Consider the following 16,722-nt stretch of genomic DNA (forward strand, 5'->3'; position numbering starts at 1 on the left):
GGGATTGGCTGGGGAGTTGCAGGAAAAGCAGGTTTTTGCTTTGTTTTTGAGTTGAATTCCCTGGACTGTCTCCTCGCTGCCAATAGCGCTGGCAGCCTGAGCAATTAGTGTAAACTCACATTGTGGGAGTGGGTGTGTCTGTTGTGAGGGGCTGTTTGTTTCCTAACTACACACCTATGTGAATTCTAAATAATCTACTTTCCTGTTTTTTTCCATACCTTTCATCCACAGTTTGTTTGAAGGCAAAAAGAAGAGGAATATTTTCAACCGAAACAGTGGGCTTGATGATTTTTGGCAGTGATGGTCCATTTCAGGCCCAAGGACACATTAACACCGAGGCTTCAGCTCTGCATGCAGGGAAAGAGTTATGAGAGGAGATATTTTCCCGTTGAATAAACATTCATTTGAACACAGTGACTTTGTAGATTGAGACACTAACCATCTGCACTGGGACCTTTTATCCTTGAAGTTACTATCAATGAAAGGCCACAGCACTACATGGACGGTTGTTGAATTTAACACAAAATATTTGTTTAAAAAATAAAAAAAAGTTATAATTAAAAATGAAGTGGCTGTCCCCAAGACTTTTCATCCAGTCAGGAAATACAACAAAAGAGCAGCTGATGAAGCAAACTCACATTGTTTTAATAAAGTCGTTTATTAGCCATTTGCCATCATGCCACGAGTCCTATAATCCAGTGTCATGCAGTTTAACTGGTTGCCTCTTCCTGCTGCGTGGGTCTGTCTTCATGCAATATTTACATCCGATCTGATTTCAGATATAATAAAAATGTCTCTTTTTGCCTCTCATTTTTGGTTGATCATCATTGTAACTGACAAATACATGCTGGCTTGTGGCTGCTTCACATCGAAAGCAGCAGGAGAGATTTACAAAGTTGTGTTTGAGTAGTTTGGTGCGTGCGTGGTTTCATTACAAAAACAACCAACAGTGCCAACTAGTGGCCTGGTATGCCAACTACATCATTTTTAGCAGTGCTGCAGTTTCTGTGCAAATGGACATCATTTTCAAAATGTTGCAACATAAACGTGAAACTTTTCTGAAAGAAAAACACAAAAACAATCGTCACCATCGTCATGTACGAGGCCTAAATTCAACACACGCACACGCACACACACATGCACACACTCACATACTCAGGAAAAACATGCAAACTCCGTGAGATAACAATAGATGTTCTCAGTGAGGCGAGACTGCGAAACACTACGCCACCATGCAGCCTCAGAGAGTGCCTTAGATGTCTGTCTATATTAAACCTACTGTATTATTTCATTTGTCCTGCAACAATATATTTAAAATTGCGTCAGGGTTTATTAAACTGACTTGAAAAATAGCCATACTGCAGGACCTTCACATGTGTATCCTTCATCGTCACGTGCATTTTGTCACCTGTCAAATGCTTGCTGTGATGAAAAAAAAAAAAAAAAAAAAGATCCTAATTTAGCAACTTGAATTTGACAGCAATTGTAAAAACAGATTGGGATTTTTGTTTGGATTTGACATCTAGGAGACATTTTCATGTCAAAGCACGAAGCAGCCGATGTGTGAACGCCATTGCAACTCTTGCTGTGCAGCTATATATAAATGTGCTTCCAAAGTTAGTTTGACTGCGTCCTAACAGCATCTATTTAACATCAAATGTTTGCAGAGAAGCACAGAGCCAAGGGAAACAGAGGAGGAAGGTGGGAGGGGAGGAATAAAGAGAAAAGGGAGGGGTATGAAAGAGCTGGAGAGGAGTACTGTATCCTTTCCTGAGCACAAAAGAGTGGAAGACAAAAGAGAAAAGCAAGACAGACCAAAGAAAGGCAATGAGAGCAGAGCTTTTACAGAAGTCATCTTTTATTGCCACGTAAGAAAGTTGTATATAGAACAATGGTGATATACTGTCAGATGGCAAATCAACAACAAAAAAAAAAGAACAAAATTAACCCTATCAACCTTCCCCGAAATAAAGGACAGTCATAGCAACACTATGGTAATATATTTCTCGGACAAAACGTCTGCTATATTTCTTTTTTTCTTTTTCTTTTTTTAAACAACATTTGAAGAGTACCAAAATACAGCTTTGTCATAACTTAATTTCACAAATCATAATGTCAGTAAACGGTTAAAGGACGATGGGGCATCACTGTGCATATTATAAGCTACTGTGCAAACAATAGTGGGAGATGTCTACCATAGAAAATATGCTTTACTAGTCACGCATAAATGCAGTGTCGGGGCCAAAATGTATCCATATACAGATATGCATAAATACCACAAACTGGTCTGGACATCAAAAATAGAAAATTGGATTTCATGTAACTTTGTATGTAATGCATGATTAACACCAAAAATGAGTTAATCAATGAGTTAGTCTATAAAAGGATATGCTTGCTAATGGACGGTATTTATATCTCAAATAGCTTATTGATTCTTCAAAAGTAATGGAAAATCCCTTGGCTCTGGACCTTAGGAGAGGTCAGCAACCAGAGTAATGTTCACATCCACTGTGACTGAAATGCTTCCGTTAATAATAACAGCAAGTATATTTAATATGGGCGTCTGATTAATAAAAGAAAACTAAAAGCAAAACAAAAACAAAGTACAACATATAAAGTACAAGGGAGGAGTATACCCTATTAAAACAGATGTTGAGCTTTACCGGATGACAAACACTGCATCTCCTTCGCTTCGGTGTGCATAAGTGGACAGTTTCAGAGTGGTGGAAAACATTGCGCGTAAAGATCGATGCTATACAAAGTCGTAAACATAGGTAATGAGATACCCTTTGATAATCTAGCGATGCGTGTTGTTTCACTGGCTCGTATAGGTGCTGCTCGTCATCGGCTGCGTTGTTGTACAACGCTGCCGAGTTCAGCAAACAGTAAATAACAGAAAAGTAATGAGTGGAGGCAAATCTGCTAGAAATAAGTAAGTTGTGTTTGAGCCCTTTAGTGTCTTTCCGGTGAACTGTACACGTCCCGCTTTCTGATCAAGACAACGCTGCTCTGTCTTTTCGTCAATGAAAAGCGCGTACCAGTATCTCATCCGTGCTGATTAAAGGAAAAAAAGAAAAAGACTCTCTTGACTGCTTCTCCACCAAGAAATGAATATTTACAGACAACTGCGTTTTCCTGATGCAGACCGACATCAAGAACTACCCATTGCTTCACACGTTCACCTCGTACCGGAGGCAGTCTAAAGAAGATTCTCAACCCAACAGGAGTTGAGAGAATGTTTCATCCGTTCTATCAGGAGAAATCAGTGATTGATTGGAGGATCGGTTGAGCTGCGTGTTTTAATAACGATATTTCCTCCCATGAATCCCCAGGCCGCGGAGCTTCTGTGTGTGTGTGAGCCAACAGTCGTCTCTGATTGGCTGCGTCCCTCACGGAGCTAATAAGTGCTCACGTAATGTCCACTGCCAACTTTTTGCCATATGGATGATTTAAAACTTCCTCCTCATCAAGTGTTGACATTAACTTCCAGTTTTTTTTCTCTCTCTCTGTGTGCCTCTGTGGACCATGGAGTCCCTGTTGTAGCACTAAAGCTCTTTGTCATGTTTCTCTGGGTTTTGGTGATTAAAGACCACAGTGAGAACTCGTAATGCCCCCCGGCCACTGGCCCCATTACAGCTCCTGCTCTGTCTCCTATTGATTATTCCTTGTAGATACTCCACAGCGCTGTTCACTCCCAAAGACTCGCTGCTCTTCTGAACAAGAGTGTTTGATTCCAGGCCAACTTGTCTTTTTTTTATAAATTTTTTTTGCTGTAAAAGGCTGCTGCCAAAGCCAAACCAAGAGCAGTTCAGATACAATCCTGATGTTTGTATTCAATTTACATCTTCTTCAGCTAATGTCTAATGTTATCAACTCAAGTAAAAGGCCACTGTCAGTTTTTTAGAGTAACAATCGTTGGTTGAATTGTTGACACTCACGCTTTTTTCATTGAAAGATTTATGTTAATGACAACCATTGGAATGATAAGCAATACATAGCAAAAACCTTGAAAGTTTAAGTCTTCATATAAAGGTTATTTTGTAGATGTCATTTATTTTTGGTATGGCTACTTCAGATGGAGCGGAAATGGGACTTGTGGATTGTGCTAAAGATATGGAGGGCTAAAAAGCACAGCTGATTGTTTTACTGGTGTTGCATTAGCAACAGTTGCTGGTCGGCGAAGTAAACCCATGCAAAGCTCAAGCTGGCAAGGGTGTGCAACCAATCTGGCTGATGTGTGATGTTTTGTTGGGAAGTAAACCAAAGAGACAAAACATGAAAAAGCTGTGAATCGTCGGAGAGCTCACTGCCATCTCTTCTCTGATTTGCTGTTTACTTTGGACTGCAGTCAGCAGACGTGAGCAGAGGGATAAGGATTTGTTTCAATTGTGGCCTCACTTAGTCATTCACTCATAAATATTGCTGTCGTAAACAATGAAACATAATACCAGCTAATAACTGCAGGTCAAAAGTCAAAAGCATAATCATGCGTCCTGCCTCTGTTGGCGATCAATGAGCCGGTGGACCGCTGCAGCCTCTAACTTGGGTCTGATTACTATAATTAGGTCAATTGCACCTCCACTCTTCATTTGACTTCCATTCTACCAGAAAGAAGAGCAAAGAAAGATAACAAAGAAACCCTTTGAGCAGTGCCAGCAGAAACATACCCCTACAGGGCAATCAGGGCTGAGCTGGTTTGGAGGAAAGAGATTGGTGGAGGCTTCACTTTGCAGTATGGCAGCAAGAGGTGAAGCCCATTATTGTCATTATAATCAATGCTAGTTTTGATTGATCATAGTTTGATTCACTCAAAGACTGCGGTACAGCAAAAAGAGGCAATTTTCCAGATAATGTGGATATCATTCATCTTGATTCGGACCATTTTTGGCAGGGTTCCTATTCCTATACAGGCAATTTTAATCTATTTTGCTGTTTTCCATTAGAAATTCTCAGATTTCTTTCATAGCATGTTATCATTTGAGCACATGTGGTCTTGTTGAAAGCGTGTCCAATCATGTGCTCGATGTGTTAAATTTACTGGGAGGCTGTTAAGAGTTAGTAAATATAATTAGTAAATGTGATCAATTGCCTAAAACTGATTTAAATTTCATTGTTTAATGATGGTGTTTTATTCAGCCCTGAGCTTTTGTGTAGCGACACAGATGGAGCACTAAAAAAACCTTTATGTGATGTTTGGGACGATCCTGATTTTATCTACATCTGACAAACTTTTGCTTTTTGACTGTGTTCTGCCTATGTTCTCTGTGTTCTAGGACTCCTAAATGTTGAAAAACATGCTGAAAATATACACTCAGAATGTCTCTCTAAGCTTCATAGGGCTGTTTTCTCACTTTTGCCGTTTTAATTTGGTGATAGTACGCAGATGCTGCAGAGGTTTATTGAAGCTGCTCATTTCTAAACTTGCTATAGGGATGAAACCCTGTTTTATGAAGAGCTACAGATCCTTCTCTCTTTTTTTTTTTGAAGCAGTTAATCCTCTCGCATATGAAGTTCAAAGAAAGTAAATAGCTTATTGTATTTAGCTTTGAGGGCTTGCAGTGCAAATCCACTCGTCCATCAAAACCAGAAACAACGTGAAAAACCTGTAACCAGTGTTTGAAGGTTATTGAAAATGAATATTTCATCACATGATGAAGAGCTGCAACAAAACAATTCACAAACCTGCAGAAAGAAGTCTATGGCGGAGCTAACGTTTTCCTTATCATTGAGTTCTTATTGACAGTGCTGTGGAGTCTCTTAACAGGAGTTTATTGAAGTAGTAACTATTTAGAGCTTTGCTAATTCCATGTGGCGGATAGAGAAACACCGCAGCGCTGCAGCTATTGAAATGTCCGACACAAATCAGGAGACATGAGCTCTCATAACCTGTAATTGTGTTATTTTATCATAGCAGTTATTAGCACATTACTGCCAAAATAAGTAGCGTTCCAATAACTATTATTGATTCCAGGTTCTGGAACTGAACTGGCTCCTCTCCGCCTGCCCTGCCCTTTGTGTCTGCCGTGGCGTTGTCCCTTTCCTCGTGTGACTGAGTCGTCTGATGGAAAATTGTCAGACACGACTGCCTCCTGAACCCAGTCATGTGCGGTCCTGACCCTGTCAGGCGTGACCCAGTAAGCGCAACCAATTCTCCCGCTTTCCATCGGGTTTATTTTGGCTGCTACGGTGAGGGATGAGGACGTTTCCCTCTCTCTTATGCTTTGCCAACTGTTTCCACTGTCCTGCATGTTTACCAATTGTTCCAGTGGTTGCTCTTTTTTTTCTTTTTTTCTTTTTTTTGCAGAGCTGAATAGGCTTGAAGAATGGGGCAGCAGGGGAGGGTTCATATTTCCACATTTCCCGCTTTGCTGGATTAAGTCAATTGGGTCTGATAATGCACATCCTGCAAACATTGACCTGCTTCTCAACTCTGTCACAAACAAAAAAAAAACCTCCATCTGTCTGCGAGAGGAGAAAATAAATACAAGGAGGGAGGGAGGAAGAGGAGAGACACAATCTGCGGAGGATTCTCGTCGGACGCAAATAGGTTTATGGGATTGAGAATCCCATTTATATATGATTGACTTTGTTTGTTGGAGTTTTGAGTGTTTCCGAGACGATCATCATATGCCAAAAGTTGGATTCACACACACACAAACACGCAGGGGCATATATGCAAAGTTAGGAATGTATTCACGAGGAAACGGAGTGGAAAGAATTTCCAAACTGAATTACATTTTTGGGCTCACAGAATCAATCACTTATATTTTCTGCTAGAACAATGCACGCAGGGAAAACAATCATGTCTTTCGAGGTGGAGGTGAATCATTATTACTCACTGTCTCATCATGACTGTACTCCACAATCACAGAAAAGATTAATCACAGCTTTTTTTTTTTTTTTGTGGTTTTGTTTGTTTCGCACATATTTCTGCTCTGAAGGTCTTTCATTCAAGACATGGAGGGAACAATGGAGGAGAAAAAAGGTTGAAAAGAGGTGTAGAAGAAGCAAAAGAAATAGATTAAGAGAGAAAGGCTATGTATATCTATATATATATATAAAAAGCATAATATCGGTAATCGCTACAAAGGGCCAAGGTCTGGAGTTTCACAGTCTTTCATGTACAACAGGCGCAGTAACAGTACCGACTCGTTTGTCTCTCTGCTGTGATGACACCTGCCGCTCGGCACTGTGGGAGCCCGCGAAAAAAAGCAAAGTCCACCCTGTAATATATTCTGTGCATTTGAGTTTCATGCATGTGTGTGTGTGTGTGTGTGTGTGTGTGCGCGCGAGAGTGTGAATGTGCCAAAGTGTGGGTGTATAGGTGACACATTTTAATGCTCTGTTGACTTCTTAAATCCTGTTCCATGCCTTCAATCTGGTCTCAAGTTTTCCAGTCACGTGCAGACCCCCCGCCTCTCCTCTTGGCGGCGGGGGGGCTCCACAGTGTGAGGCAACCACCAATCCCCTTATAGACCCACTTGTCTCACGCTCAGCTGGCTTAGTTGTCTCATCTGCCTTTTGATTTAGGAGCTGTAGCATCAGGCGTCCACGTTGCGCCTCCAATTTACATTCAGTTCGGGATCTAATCGAATTGTGTAGCTAAAATAGTCTTTCTGGATAACTGAGCTGTATACCGTGACTTTTTTTTCTATCTCTCTTTCTCACCAGATTGTCATGTGCACCTCTTCCTCATATATTCTCGCACTTTAAAATGGACAATTGGCACATTTTCTTGGTTGTTCTCTGTCCACAAATGTCTTCGCAATCTGTCTGTGCGAGCATGTTTCCGTCTGAGCCGCTCATCAGCTGTTCGTGCCTCATCTGCGTCTTAAAAGTCTCCCTAATCTGATCTCTTAAAGTACACAGCTAAATTAACCAAGGTGAAGCAGCACTTTTCAAGACAAGGTCAGGATGATCTGCAGCTGCTAAAATCCAAAAGATATAAAAGTACAGAGCAGACATGCTCGAGAAAACCTCAGAAGATTTGGCCTATTTGTCAAACATGAGAATTTATTTTTATTTTTGAGCTGTGTAACCTGGATAGTTTCTTCCAGCTGGTTTGAATATTTTTCAGCTTGAGCTTGAGTGAGAGATCTAATCAAGCTCAGTGTCTGATGGCAGTGTCTTAACCAGCCTTTTTATTTTAAACTCATGTTACACCCACGTATCACAGCAATGCCTTTTTTTTTTTTCCTTTCTTTCTTTTTTAATACAACGCCCCAAAACTATAACATGCATCGCAAAACCTGAGCAGACACTGCATGTGGAGAGAAGTCGATGCTTAAATTTGGTCCCTTTAATAAACTGCCGAAGGCATCCAGTCACACATATTTTCTGTGTGCTGTCTGTGTTACACACTTTTAATTAAGTCGTTATGTCTACTTTCAGTATGATCAAGGCTCTTCTAACCAAAGCAACGAAGCGTTTTTTTTTTTTTGTTTTTTTTGTGGCACAATTCATTATTCTTTCAGAGGAATCGTTCAACAGTTTGTTGCCTGGCAACCTAGTGTGAAGTTACTTCACAGTTAGTCTGGCACATAACCCCCCTTAAAACCACAGGATGTCCTTTTCACACTTAGTATTTTTCTTTTCTTTCTTTTTGTTCAGATCAAACAAACTAGATGTAACATATTAATTAGTGATGTTGAGAGGTACTCATAGGCAGATTGCCGTACTTTAGCGTTTACTGCACAAACCCATTGCAAACTCTTTTCTCTGCAGCCACTTGTTGCCTGGTTTATTGTGTCCAACATACAAGTAAGAAGAAATATCTTTTAAAATTTTCAGTTGTTGCTTCAATTTCTTTTTTATAAATAGCTTTCAAATTCAAAAGTAGTTTCTACCTAAAACTTTAGGTGAATGCATTTGGTCCGTTCATTTAATACAGCTGCCATTTCTAAAAAAAAATAAATAAATAAATTTACATGAATTGAAATAATTATTTCACTCTGTAAAGTTTTAACTTTGGGAAAGTGCTGAATAAAGAACGACAACGTAGCAGATCCTAAAAATGTGTTTACTGGTGGCGAGTTGCAGTATGGTCATTAACCCTGCTCTCTTCCATGTCAACACATGAGAACTGGGTTGACCGAAAGTCCTCCGTCTGCCGTGAATAAACTGATTCTGCAACTTTCTTTCATTCAAAACTTTGTTTCTGTCCATATGCCTCTTCAAACTTTAATAAACATTAAATATTAATACATTTTTGCTTGTGAAGTCATGCAAATATGTTACAAGAAAAAGTTAAAATTGGCTTAATTTTTTTGAGATGCTTTTGATGGACACTTAGAAATATATAATACAACTCACCTGTTGTAGATATAGTGCAAAAATATTTTTCAGTTTTAACACTTGGCACTATTGTTTGTTTCAGTTTTAGTTTTCTTATTAGTTTTGCTTTACTGAAGTGTTTGATTCCACTTGAACTGAGGTTAAAGCAGGCGTCTATGGCCTTCTAGCTTTCACTGCTTTAGCTGTAAACTAAGAATACTTTGAATATTGCACATTGTACATTTTAAGTTGATGTTTGCGTTTGATTGACCTTGATACTGCAACTCCACCAGCCAGGTCACTACTGCACAGACCCTGTTTCCAATTGATCCAGTGATGTGAATACCAGCAGTCATATCCCATGTGATTTACACATCTCTTTATATACAGTCTATCCTTCTTTAGGAATCCTTAACAATTAGAAACTTGGTGTATGGTATCCCTACGGTTTATAGGTGTACATAAAAATGTGCCTCTGTGTGTACATGTTTGTATATGTGCATTTGTGTGTATTAGCGTGATGCTCCTGCGGCTCCAGGTGAGCCACCACTCGCTGCAGCCTCTCTGCCTTCTTCTCCCTCCTCTGGGCCAGCTGTCACCACACAGACGAGATCAGAACAGAACAATGCCGGTGCGTCAGCCTCCATTCTCTGTGCTGGAGCCTTGTGGAAAAGGGCGACCTTCAGCAGCAGAGCTTATGAAGGCGCTTCTGAATAGCCACGGTACAAAACCCTGTGTGTTTGCAGTCCAAAGCACTGTGGCTTCTCATGTGTGTCTGCTTCAAAGCCCTCATGAGATTTGGATGTGAATCAGGAGCAAAAACAGTTTTTTTCAAACTATTCCATGCGTTCTTTTGGGCAGATGAGCACACCTCTTGTTAAGAGGAAGATGGGTAAACTTGCTCTACTTCTCTTTTCCCACGGTGCTTCGACGCTTTAAGTGATCCCTTATATTGCTTCTCGGGTTGGTTTGCAAAGCCAATTCTTCCTATATCCGGCAGTATCCCACTTCAACATCGGTGTGTTGTTGCACTGTAATACTCAGATATTGTCATTCCAGAGTTGATATTAACTGTGAGACAACACCAACATAAGCACAGGTGTCCAGACATCCCTGTTCTATGGGCTCTAAATACGATTACAGGTTCCATCCACCCAGCCACCATCCTCTTGACAACAAAGGTCTGTTGAGTGATTTGATTGGTGAACTCTGCGAAAACGAGGACCACTCAGACACAGTTTACCAATGCGCCTCAGATGCCTCACATAAACACACATGTAAATATGCAGCTTTGAACACCCCAGGAGTTGGCATATCCACATGTGCCACCACTCCCTATGCATCCTTTCCCCTCTTTTTTGTCTCCCATTCTTCCTCTCACACAGTCACCTCTGTCTTGCTGTTGGTCACAAAGTAGGGCTGTGTGGGGAGGAAGTGTTGGCTGTGGCTGTGTCCTCTGGAGCCATGGAGCTGATTGGGCTCCAGTATGGTACACTGGGGCCTCTTGTGCCCGTAAGTCTTCCTCCTTCCCACCGTCTCAGTCCCATCCCAGCTCTTCAGACCAAGCCCCATTCCATGGCTGGCCGCAATTGTGTTGGAACTGTATGCCAATGGGCGGCCCATTGTAGCCGAGTTTGGGCCAAAAGCCGTCCCAGTGGCCCTCGAAATGCCCAGGGATGTGCCACCTGGCATGGTCCCTGCCATGTGTGCCAGGGAGGTACCCCCAAGTCCTGGCGGCTTGCTACTGTGGCTGTGAATGTGACTGTATGAGCTGTGAGAGCTGTAGGCAGCATGACCATGGCCGCCTTTGGGTTTCTGGCCATTTGGCTTGAGTCCCCCTCCTCCCCCACCGCTTAGGTGGCGTTCTGTTGGGAGGGTCGACACTGAGGAGATGGTGGGCATCTCAGTGATGTAAGTGGCCACCGGCTCTGGAGTCAGTGGACCCAAGGAGGTCATAGGAGTCATGGAAGTCATCGGGGTATGCGAGGTCATCGGGGTATGCGAGGTCATCAGGGTATGCGAGGTCATCGGGGTATGCGAGGTCATCGGGGTATGCGAGGTCATCGGGGTGTGCGAGGTCATGGCCGTCAGAGAGGTCATGGGCGTCAAAGAGGTCATGGGTGTCATGGATGTCATTGGGGTCATTGAAGTCATCTGGGAATGGTTCATTGAATTGGAGGTCCGAGGGTTTGTATTCATCGGGTTGGTGGTCATTGGAGGGGTCATGGATGACATGTTCCCCATGGAGGGTCTGGAGTTGCCCATGGGCTGGAGAGGAAGGCCACCTTTTGTTGGCAGCTCCACCATCAGTCGATGCTTGTTGTAGAGTTCACCATTGTACTTGGCAGCTGACAGAAGGAAAAAGACAGAAAAAAAAGAAACGTAAATGATTGTAAGAAGCACTATTAACATTTTCAGTTGAATGTTTAAATCTGTATTTGCTTTCTCCACTTTGGCTGCAAAATAGAGAGAAAAGCTGTTACAGAGTGTGATTCAAAATAAGACGTTCAGCAGTTTGCAGATCAGCTGCAAACCGAGACATGCACATGGGAGTGAGCACACGCAGCCAGAATTTTGGATTGAGCGTATACAACATCCCGTCCCTTTTCACTCCCACAATCTGAAAAGGTCGTATAAGAAATTCCTCATATTTTCACTTTGTTAGTCAGCCTCCTAACTGACCAAGCAAGGTCTCAGGGCTGCTGTTCACGCCTGCATGTGGAGGCCTGGGCTGCCACCGGGGGAGTGAAATCAAAAGTAAAACAAAAAATGTCTCCTCTATCTCCCTGAAAAAGCCAGGAAAACATTTCACTTCTGTGTGGGGGGTGAGAGGGGTGTTCGGAATAAAATATAAAAGATGAATATCAGGGAAAAAAGTGACAAGTTGGTGGTCATTTTCCAACAAGGGGCTTCTTTTTCTACATAATGAAGAGAATATTTTCTGGAGACCTCTATGATTTGGTCTAGAGACTAATTGAAGACAATTAGCAATTCCCTACATTTATAACAATGTGTTTTTTAAAGCTTGTTTCCTTATAAAGGTTCCTGGCTCATACACACTGTTGTTTTTTTGTTTTTTTTCTGCCTGATTTTCTTGAGCTACTCTGGCTTCTTCTCAAAATCCCAAAATATATTGACAGTGTGTGATTGGATTGTGGTTTGGTGTTGAACGTGACGGACTGATGACCTGTTCATGCCCTGCCCTTTAACCACTGTCAGCTGGGTTAGGCTCAAGCGTACGCTTCTCAAACTTTAGCAAGATGAGTGTTGAAGACAGATGAAAGTATGTCACATTGTGAAGATACAGAGAATTGGTGTACGTTTAAAAAAAACTAAACAAAAAAAAGCTCTAAAGATATGGACCCAGTTTCCGTTTTGTGCAACAATGTTCAACTTGCGCATGATACCATGAGCTGCTATTTGCTCAGGACATTCCTCTTTTAGTTGATAAATGCTCCAAGTCGTCCTGCAGTTGTGCTGGCTCTTGAGAGATGAGCTCAAGATAAGTGCCAAAGCTTTGTGCTGTGCACAAATGGATTGAATTCTTATCAGAACATATTATGTTACCTTCACAATGTAAGTACAACAAGTGGTCATAATGCATTTGTGTTGCATTGATCCCACATAATGAGGTAATGTACTCAGTTATACCCTCGGTTGTGACAAATGGCAAGTAGAGTATGAAGGGTACAAATGAATATATACACGTATAAAGGAAGCTTGCCCAACAGACACCAATGTAAATCTTTTTTCAAGCATCTTTTTTTATCTCTGCTTCCCCGTGTGTGTATGTGTGTCTCTTCAGCCTCGAGCATTCAACTCTAATGCCCCACATATATTTCTCCCTCTGTCAGTCAGTGTCACAGGGCTACAGCCTCCCTTATCACCACAAAATGTGGCCCTTTTTTCCCCCCGCTGGATTGGCATTCGCAGCCGATTCATTACTCTTTAGCCTCTTGTTGCCTCCACGTCCTTGAAGATAAAGTTAACACTCTGCGAGTTTGCTTTGCCACTGTAACTATAAATCTCGTTTATCGCTCCACAGATGGAGGAGAGAAATGAGCCAGCGGACCCGTGAAAGGATAGCAGCAAGAAGGCGAGGGAGGAGGGGTGTTTGTGTGTGAGGATGAGTGTGGGGTTGGGGTGGAAGGGGGCTGCTTCTCTCCCGCCGAGCTGCCGCTAGACCGCCCCTGGGGATCAAACTTGCTCAGGCGACAGGTGAATCAATCTGGGGGTAGTCAGCTCGACGGTGCGCACATCCAGCAGGGTACGTGAGTGGAAAAGGAAAACACTGCTGTACATGCGGTGTGGGCTCGGCATGCCTCTGCCTGAGAAATCCAGCATCCCGCTGAGACTAACACATTATGCATAAGCAAAAAAAATAAAAACCTGAGCGTTGCTTCTTAAAAGTCTCTCAGTACCAATAACACGAAACCTTTAATAGCGTGACACCTGAATATCACTCAGCTTTGTTTTCTGGATTACTTTTTCTGAACTTTGCTAGACAGTGACAGCAGAGGTGGACAAACGTTACCACTAAAGAGTGGAGGCAAACAATATGAAGCAAAGGTCTAATCATGTTGAGATTGAATGGTGGTCTCAGCTGCAGAGGGCAATTTCTCCACTTCACTTAGGAGCCTCCTCAATCTCCCTTTTACTCAGATGGGTAATCTGCTGTCAAGGCAGTAAAGGGCTTTATACTCATTAGTCTTTCAAGCATTTTACTTTTAACAAGATTTTTTTTCCCCAAATTCAAAAACCTAATGCATTGCTAAGTTTTTTTTTGTTGTATTTATGAACCAAAATATCCATTAGTCTTCATCTCATGTGGAAGGCTTTATGTAGTGAATGTTGTGTGGAAGATGTTTTCCCTCTCCGGTTTTCTCTCTCTTTTAGGCAAAAACTATTCAAAGACGGTCTCAGACGAAGATAATCAATGTTGGTGCTGCGTGTGAGCTCTCAGTTGCAGGTCAGCTAAGTTTCCACTGGTGATTGTAGCACTAAAACAAGGCCACTGGAGACACACAGACAAACTCCATGGGCTTTTTATGTCTTCTAACAGCTCATACTTATAGCCACGGTTATTGGGAATCAATTTTCCACTTTGGTTTTAATTGAAATATTTCAGCCACTGATGAGTGAAGTCTCATTCAATTTCATATTGTCAGGCACAGTATCCCAAAAAGGCCTCATATACAGCATATCATGAGAAGATGCATATTTTACTGTCAGTATAGAATTGGACTTTTTTCTTTATTTTAGTAAAATCTTGACAAACCTGGTAATCCTCTCACAAGCTAAACATTTTCTTCCTAAAATCCATCTAACATCCAACTTCTACACTGGCTTTATTCGAACAAGGATTACAGGGACACTGAACTGCATCCCTCCTGCATAGGGCACAAGGCAGCCAGTCCATCGACAGTTCAAGGACAGGACAATTTACAGCCATCAATTAACCAAATGTAAGTGTCTTTGGATTGTGGGTGGAAGCTGAAGTGCCTGTAGAAAACCCACGTTATTTCTTTTTCGGTTTTCATCGGCCCCATCCTCACAACAAATCAGTGTACCAGTCACCTAGCAACCAGTTTTATAACATAGAGAAGGACTGAAAACTGAGAAAACGCTTTTTTAAGGCTGATTCTTCACTTAACATTTCCAATATAATGAATATTTGGGTTTATTTCTTATTTATTTTGTTTGTAATTTGTCCATAACTGCAAGTTTTGGGATATGAGACCATGAGGGAGCCTGTTGAAGCCTTCAGTGTTGTGGAAATTGATGCTGAATGTGAAGGAAATTTCAACTCTGTCACGGACAACTGATATCACTGGTAATAAAGTGTTCCCTTCATCGGTTTTAGTTATCTTACACTACATCAATAACCAAAGAGCTTCACTGTCTTTGACCTACTGCATGATGAAGACTCTAAAAAGTTACAATTCATTTACAATTGACCAATTCATTAAAATATCTTTACTTCACGTTAAACAATAACTGACTGTCAGTGGCTCTTTGAGTTTTGCAGCAACGATAGGTTAATTTAATTGGTTGTAATCTACAACATTGAGAGGGGATCAAACCTAACTCCACAGTTTGTGCGTTCCAACTCTGTAAAGTCATTTATTTTTATGCATATTAATCGTTTATGTTATGGAAATTCGGCACAAATAAAATTTGTTTCAACAAACGAAGAACAATTAGGACTCAAAATATAACTCAGACACTAGTTATGTAAATTAACTTTGAATAGGAAAAGAAAAAATGTAGAGATACAGTGGTACTTTTTAAAGGATGAGTAAATGTATAAGTGCTAACCTTTAGCTATTTGCCCATACCGAGTACTGATACGAGTACTTATCAAATGCCATTGAGTCTAATTAATCCTACACACGCAAATGATATGCTCGCTGGGTTGTCTCGGAGATCTTTTACAAGTACGAGTACCCCGAGCAATATTGGACCTGATACTCAAAACTGGTATCGGTATCTGTACATCCCTAAAAAACATTGTTTATGCTATTTACTTTGTTCTTATATACAGGTGTATACAGTGTACCAGTGATGTAGAGGAATAAAAGACCAGAGTTATTGAAACTTAAACTATTTGAATAAATGAAACTGAGCAAGTCAAATCACTAAGGTTTTACTTTGACGGTCATTTGTTGTAAGTGAAACTACTCACAGCCATAGTAAGACGGGACCTTCTCCTTGGGGTTTATGGCAGTTGTCGGACTGAGCAGAGCATTTGTGGATGAGACGTCGACCGTAATTGGTCATTTGTACTTGCAGAAGACGGCGTCCTGCTCTGAGCTGAGTTACGGGCCTCTATCCAGGGACCGTTATTAGCTGGCTTTTGCCTGGGTTGTTGTTAGAATTCGATTGTGACCTTATACCCATACACCAAGGGACCAGAGGAGATGGGTATTGATTGACAGAAATGTGGCTCATCAGCTGGATGGTAGACCATTGGGCAAGTGGCCGAGGCAATTAAAGAAATGGGGAAGTTTGGGGTTTGTCAAGGAAACTGCCATCGTTCTGTTGCTTAAGTTCACCTTCTGATGTGGTCAACATTGAGCAAGAACATCTACTGTCATCTGTTGTCTTTTTTTCTCTGTCCATTTTCTCTGTCTTAACTTCTATCGACGTGTTTCTCCACACATACATTTTCAACAGTTCACATGTGACATTTTTATAGTTTGGCTTGGTAATCTGCTGTTTGCCTCCTGGAATCCCCGACTGCTCTGTCCTGTATCTCTGGACAGCTTTCCAATCATTTTCATAGGTTCCTCTTTGAATACCACTTGTGGAATGGAACTCCGTCAATCAAGCGGAAGCCCAAGGGGGGAGACCTCCCTTCAATTACAGAAATGGAATCAGATGTGAGCCTCTATAAGGGGGGAATGAGATTAGCAGCTCAATGATTCTTTAAGGAGCGATATGAAGCGT

General features: G+C 41.5%; 1 protein-coding gene across 1 annotated transcript in view; it reads right to left on the minus strand.

Moving 5' to 3' along the window:
* Window positions 1–10,650: 10,650 nt before the first annotated feature.
* shisa9a (shisa family member 9a) overlaps window positions 10,651–16,722 on the minus strand; it is a gene marked incomplete at both ends in the record, with an annotated part of 49,748 nt that continues 43,676 nt past the window's right edge. Inside the window, one exon of the mRNA XM_080483580.1 lies at window positions 10,651–11,621. Coding sequence (XP_080339706.1) covers window positions 10,651–11,621 — 971 coding nt within the window. The remainder of the gene's footprint in view (window positions 11,622–16,722) is intronic.

The sequence above is a fragment of the Lipophrys pholis genome (genome assembly GCF_963383615.2).
Source record: "Lipophrys pholis genome assembly, chromosome: 1".
In the NCBI taxonomy this organism is placed as follows: Eukaryota; Metazoa; Chordata; class Actinopteri; order Blenniiformes; family Blenniidae; genus Lipophrys; species Lipophrys pholis.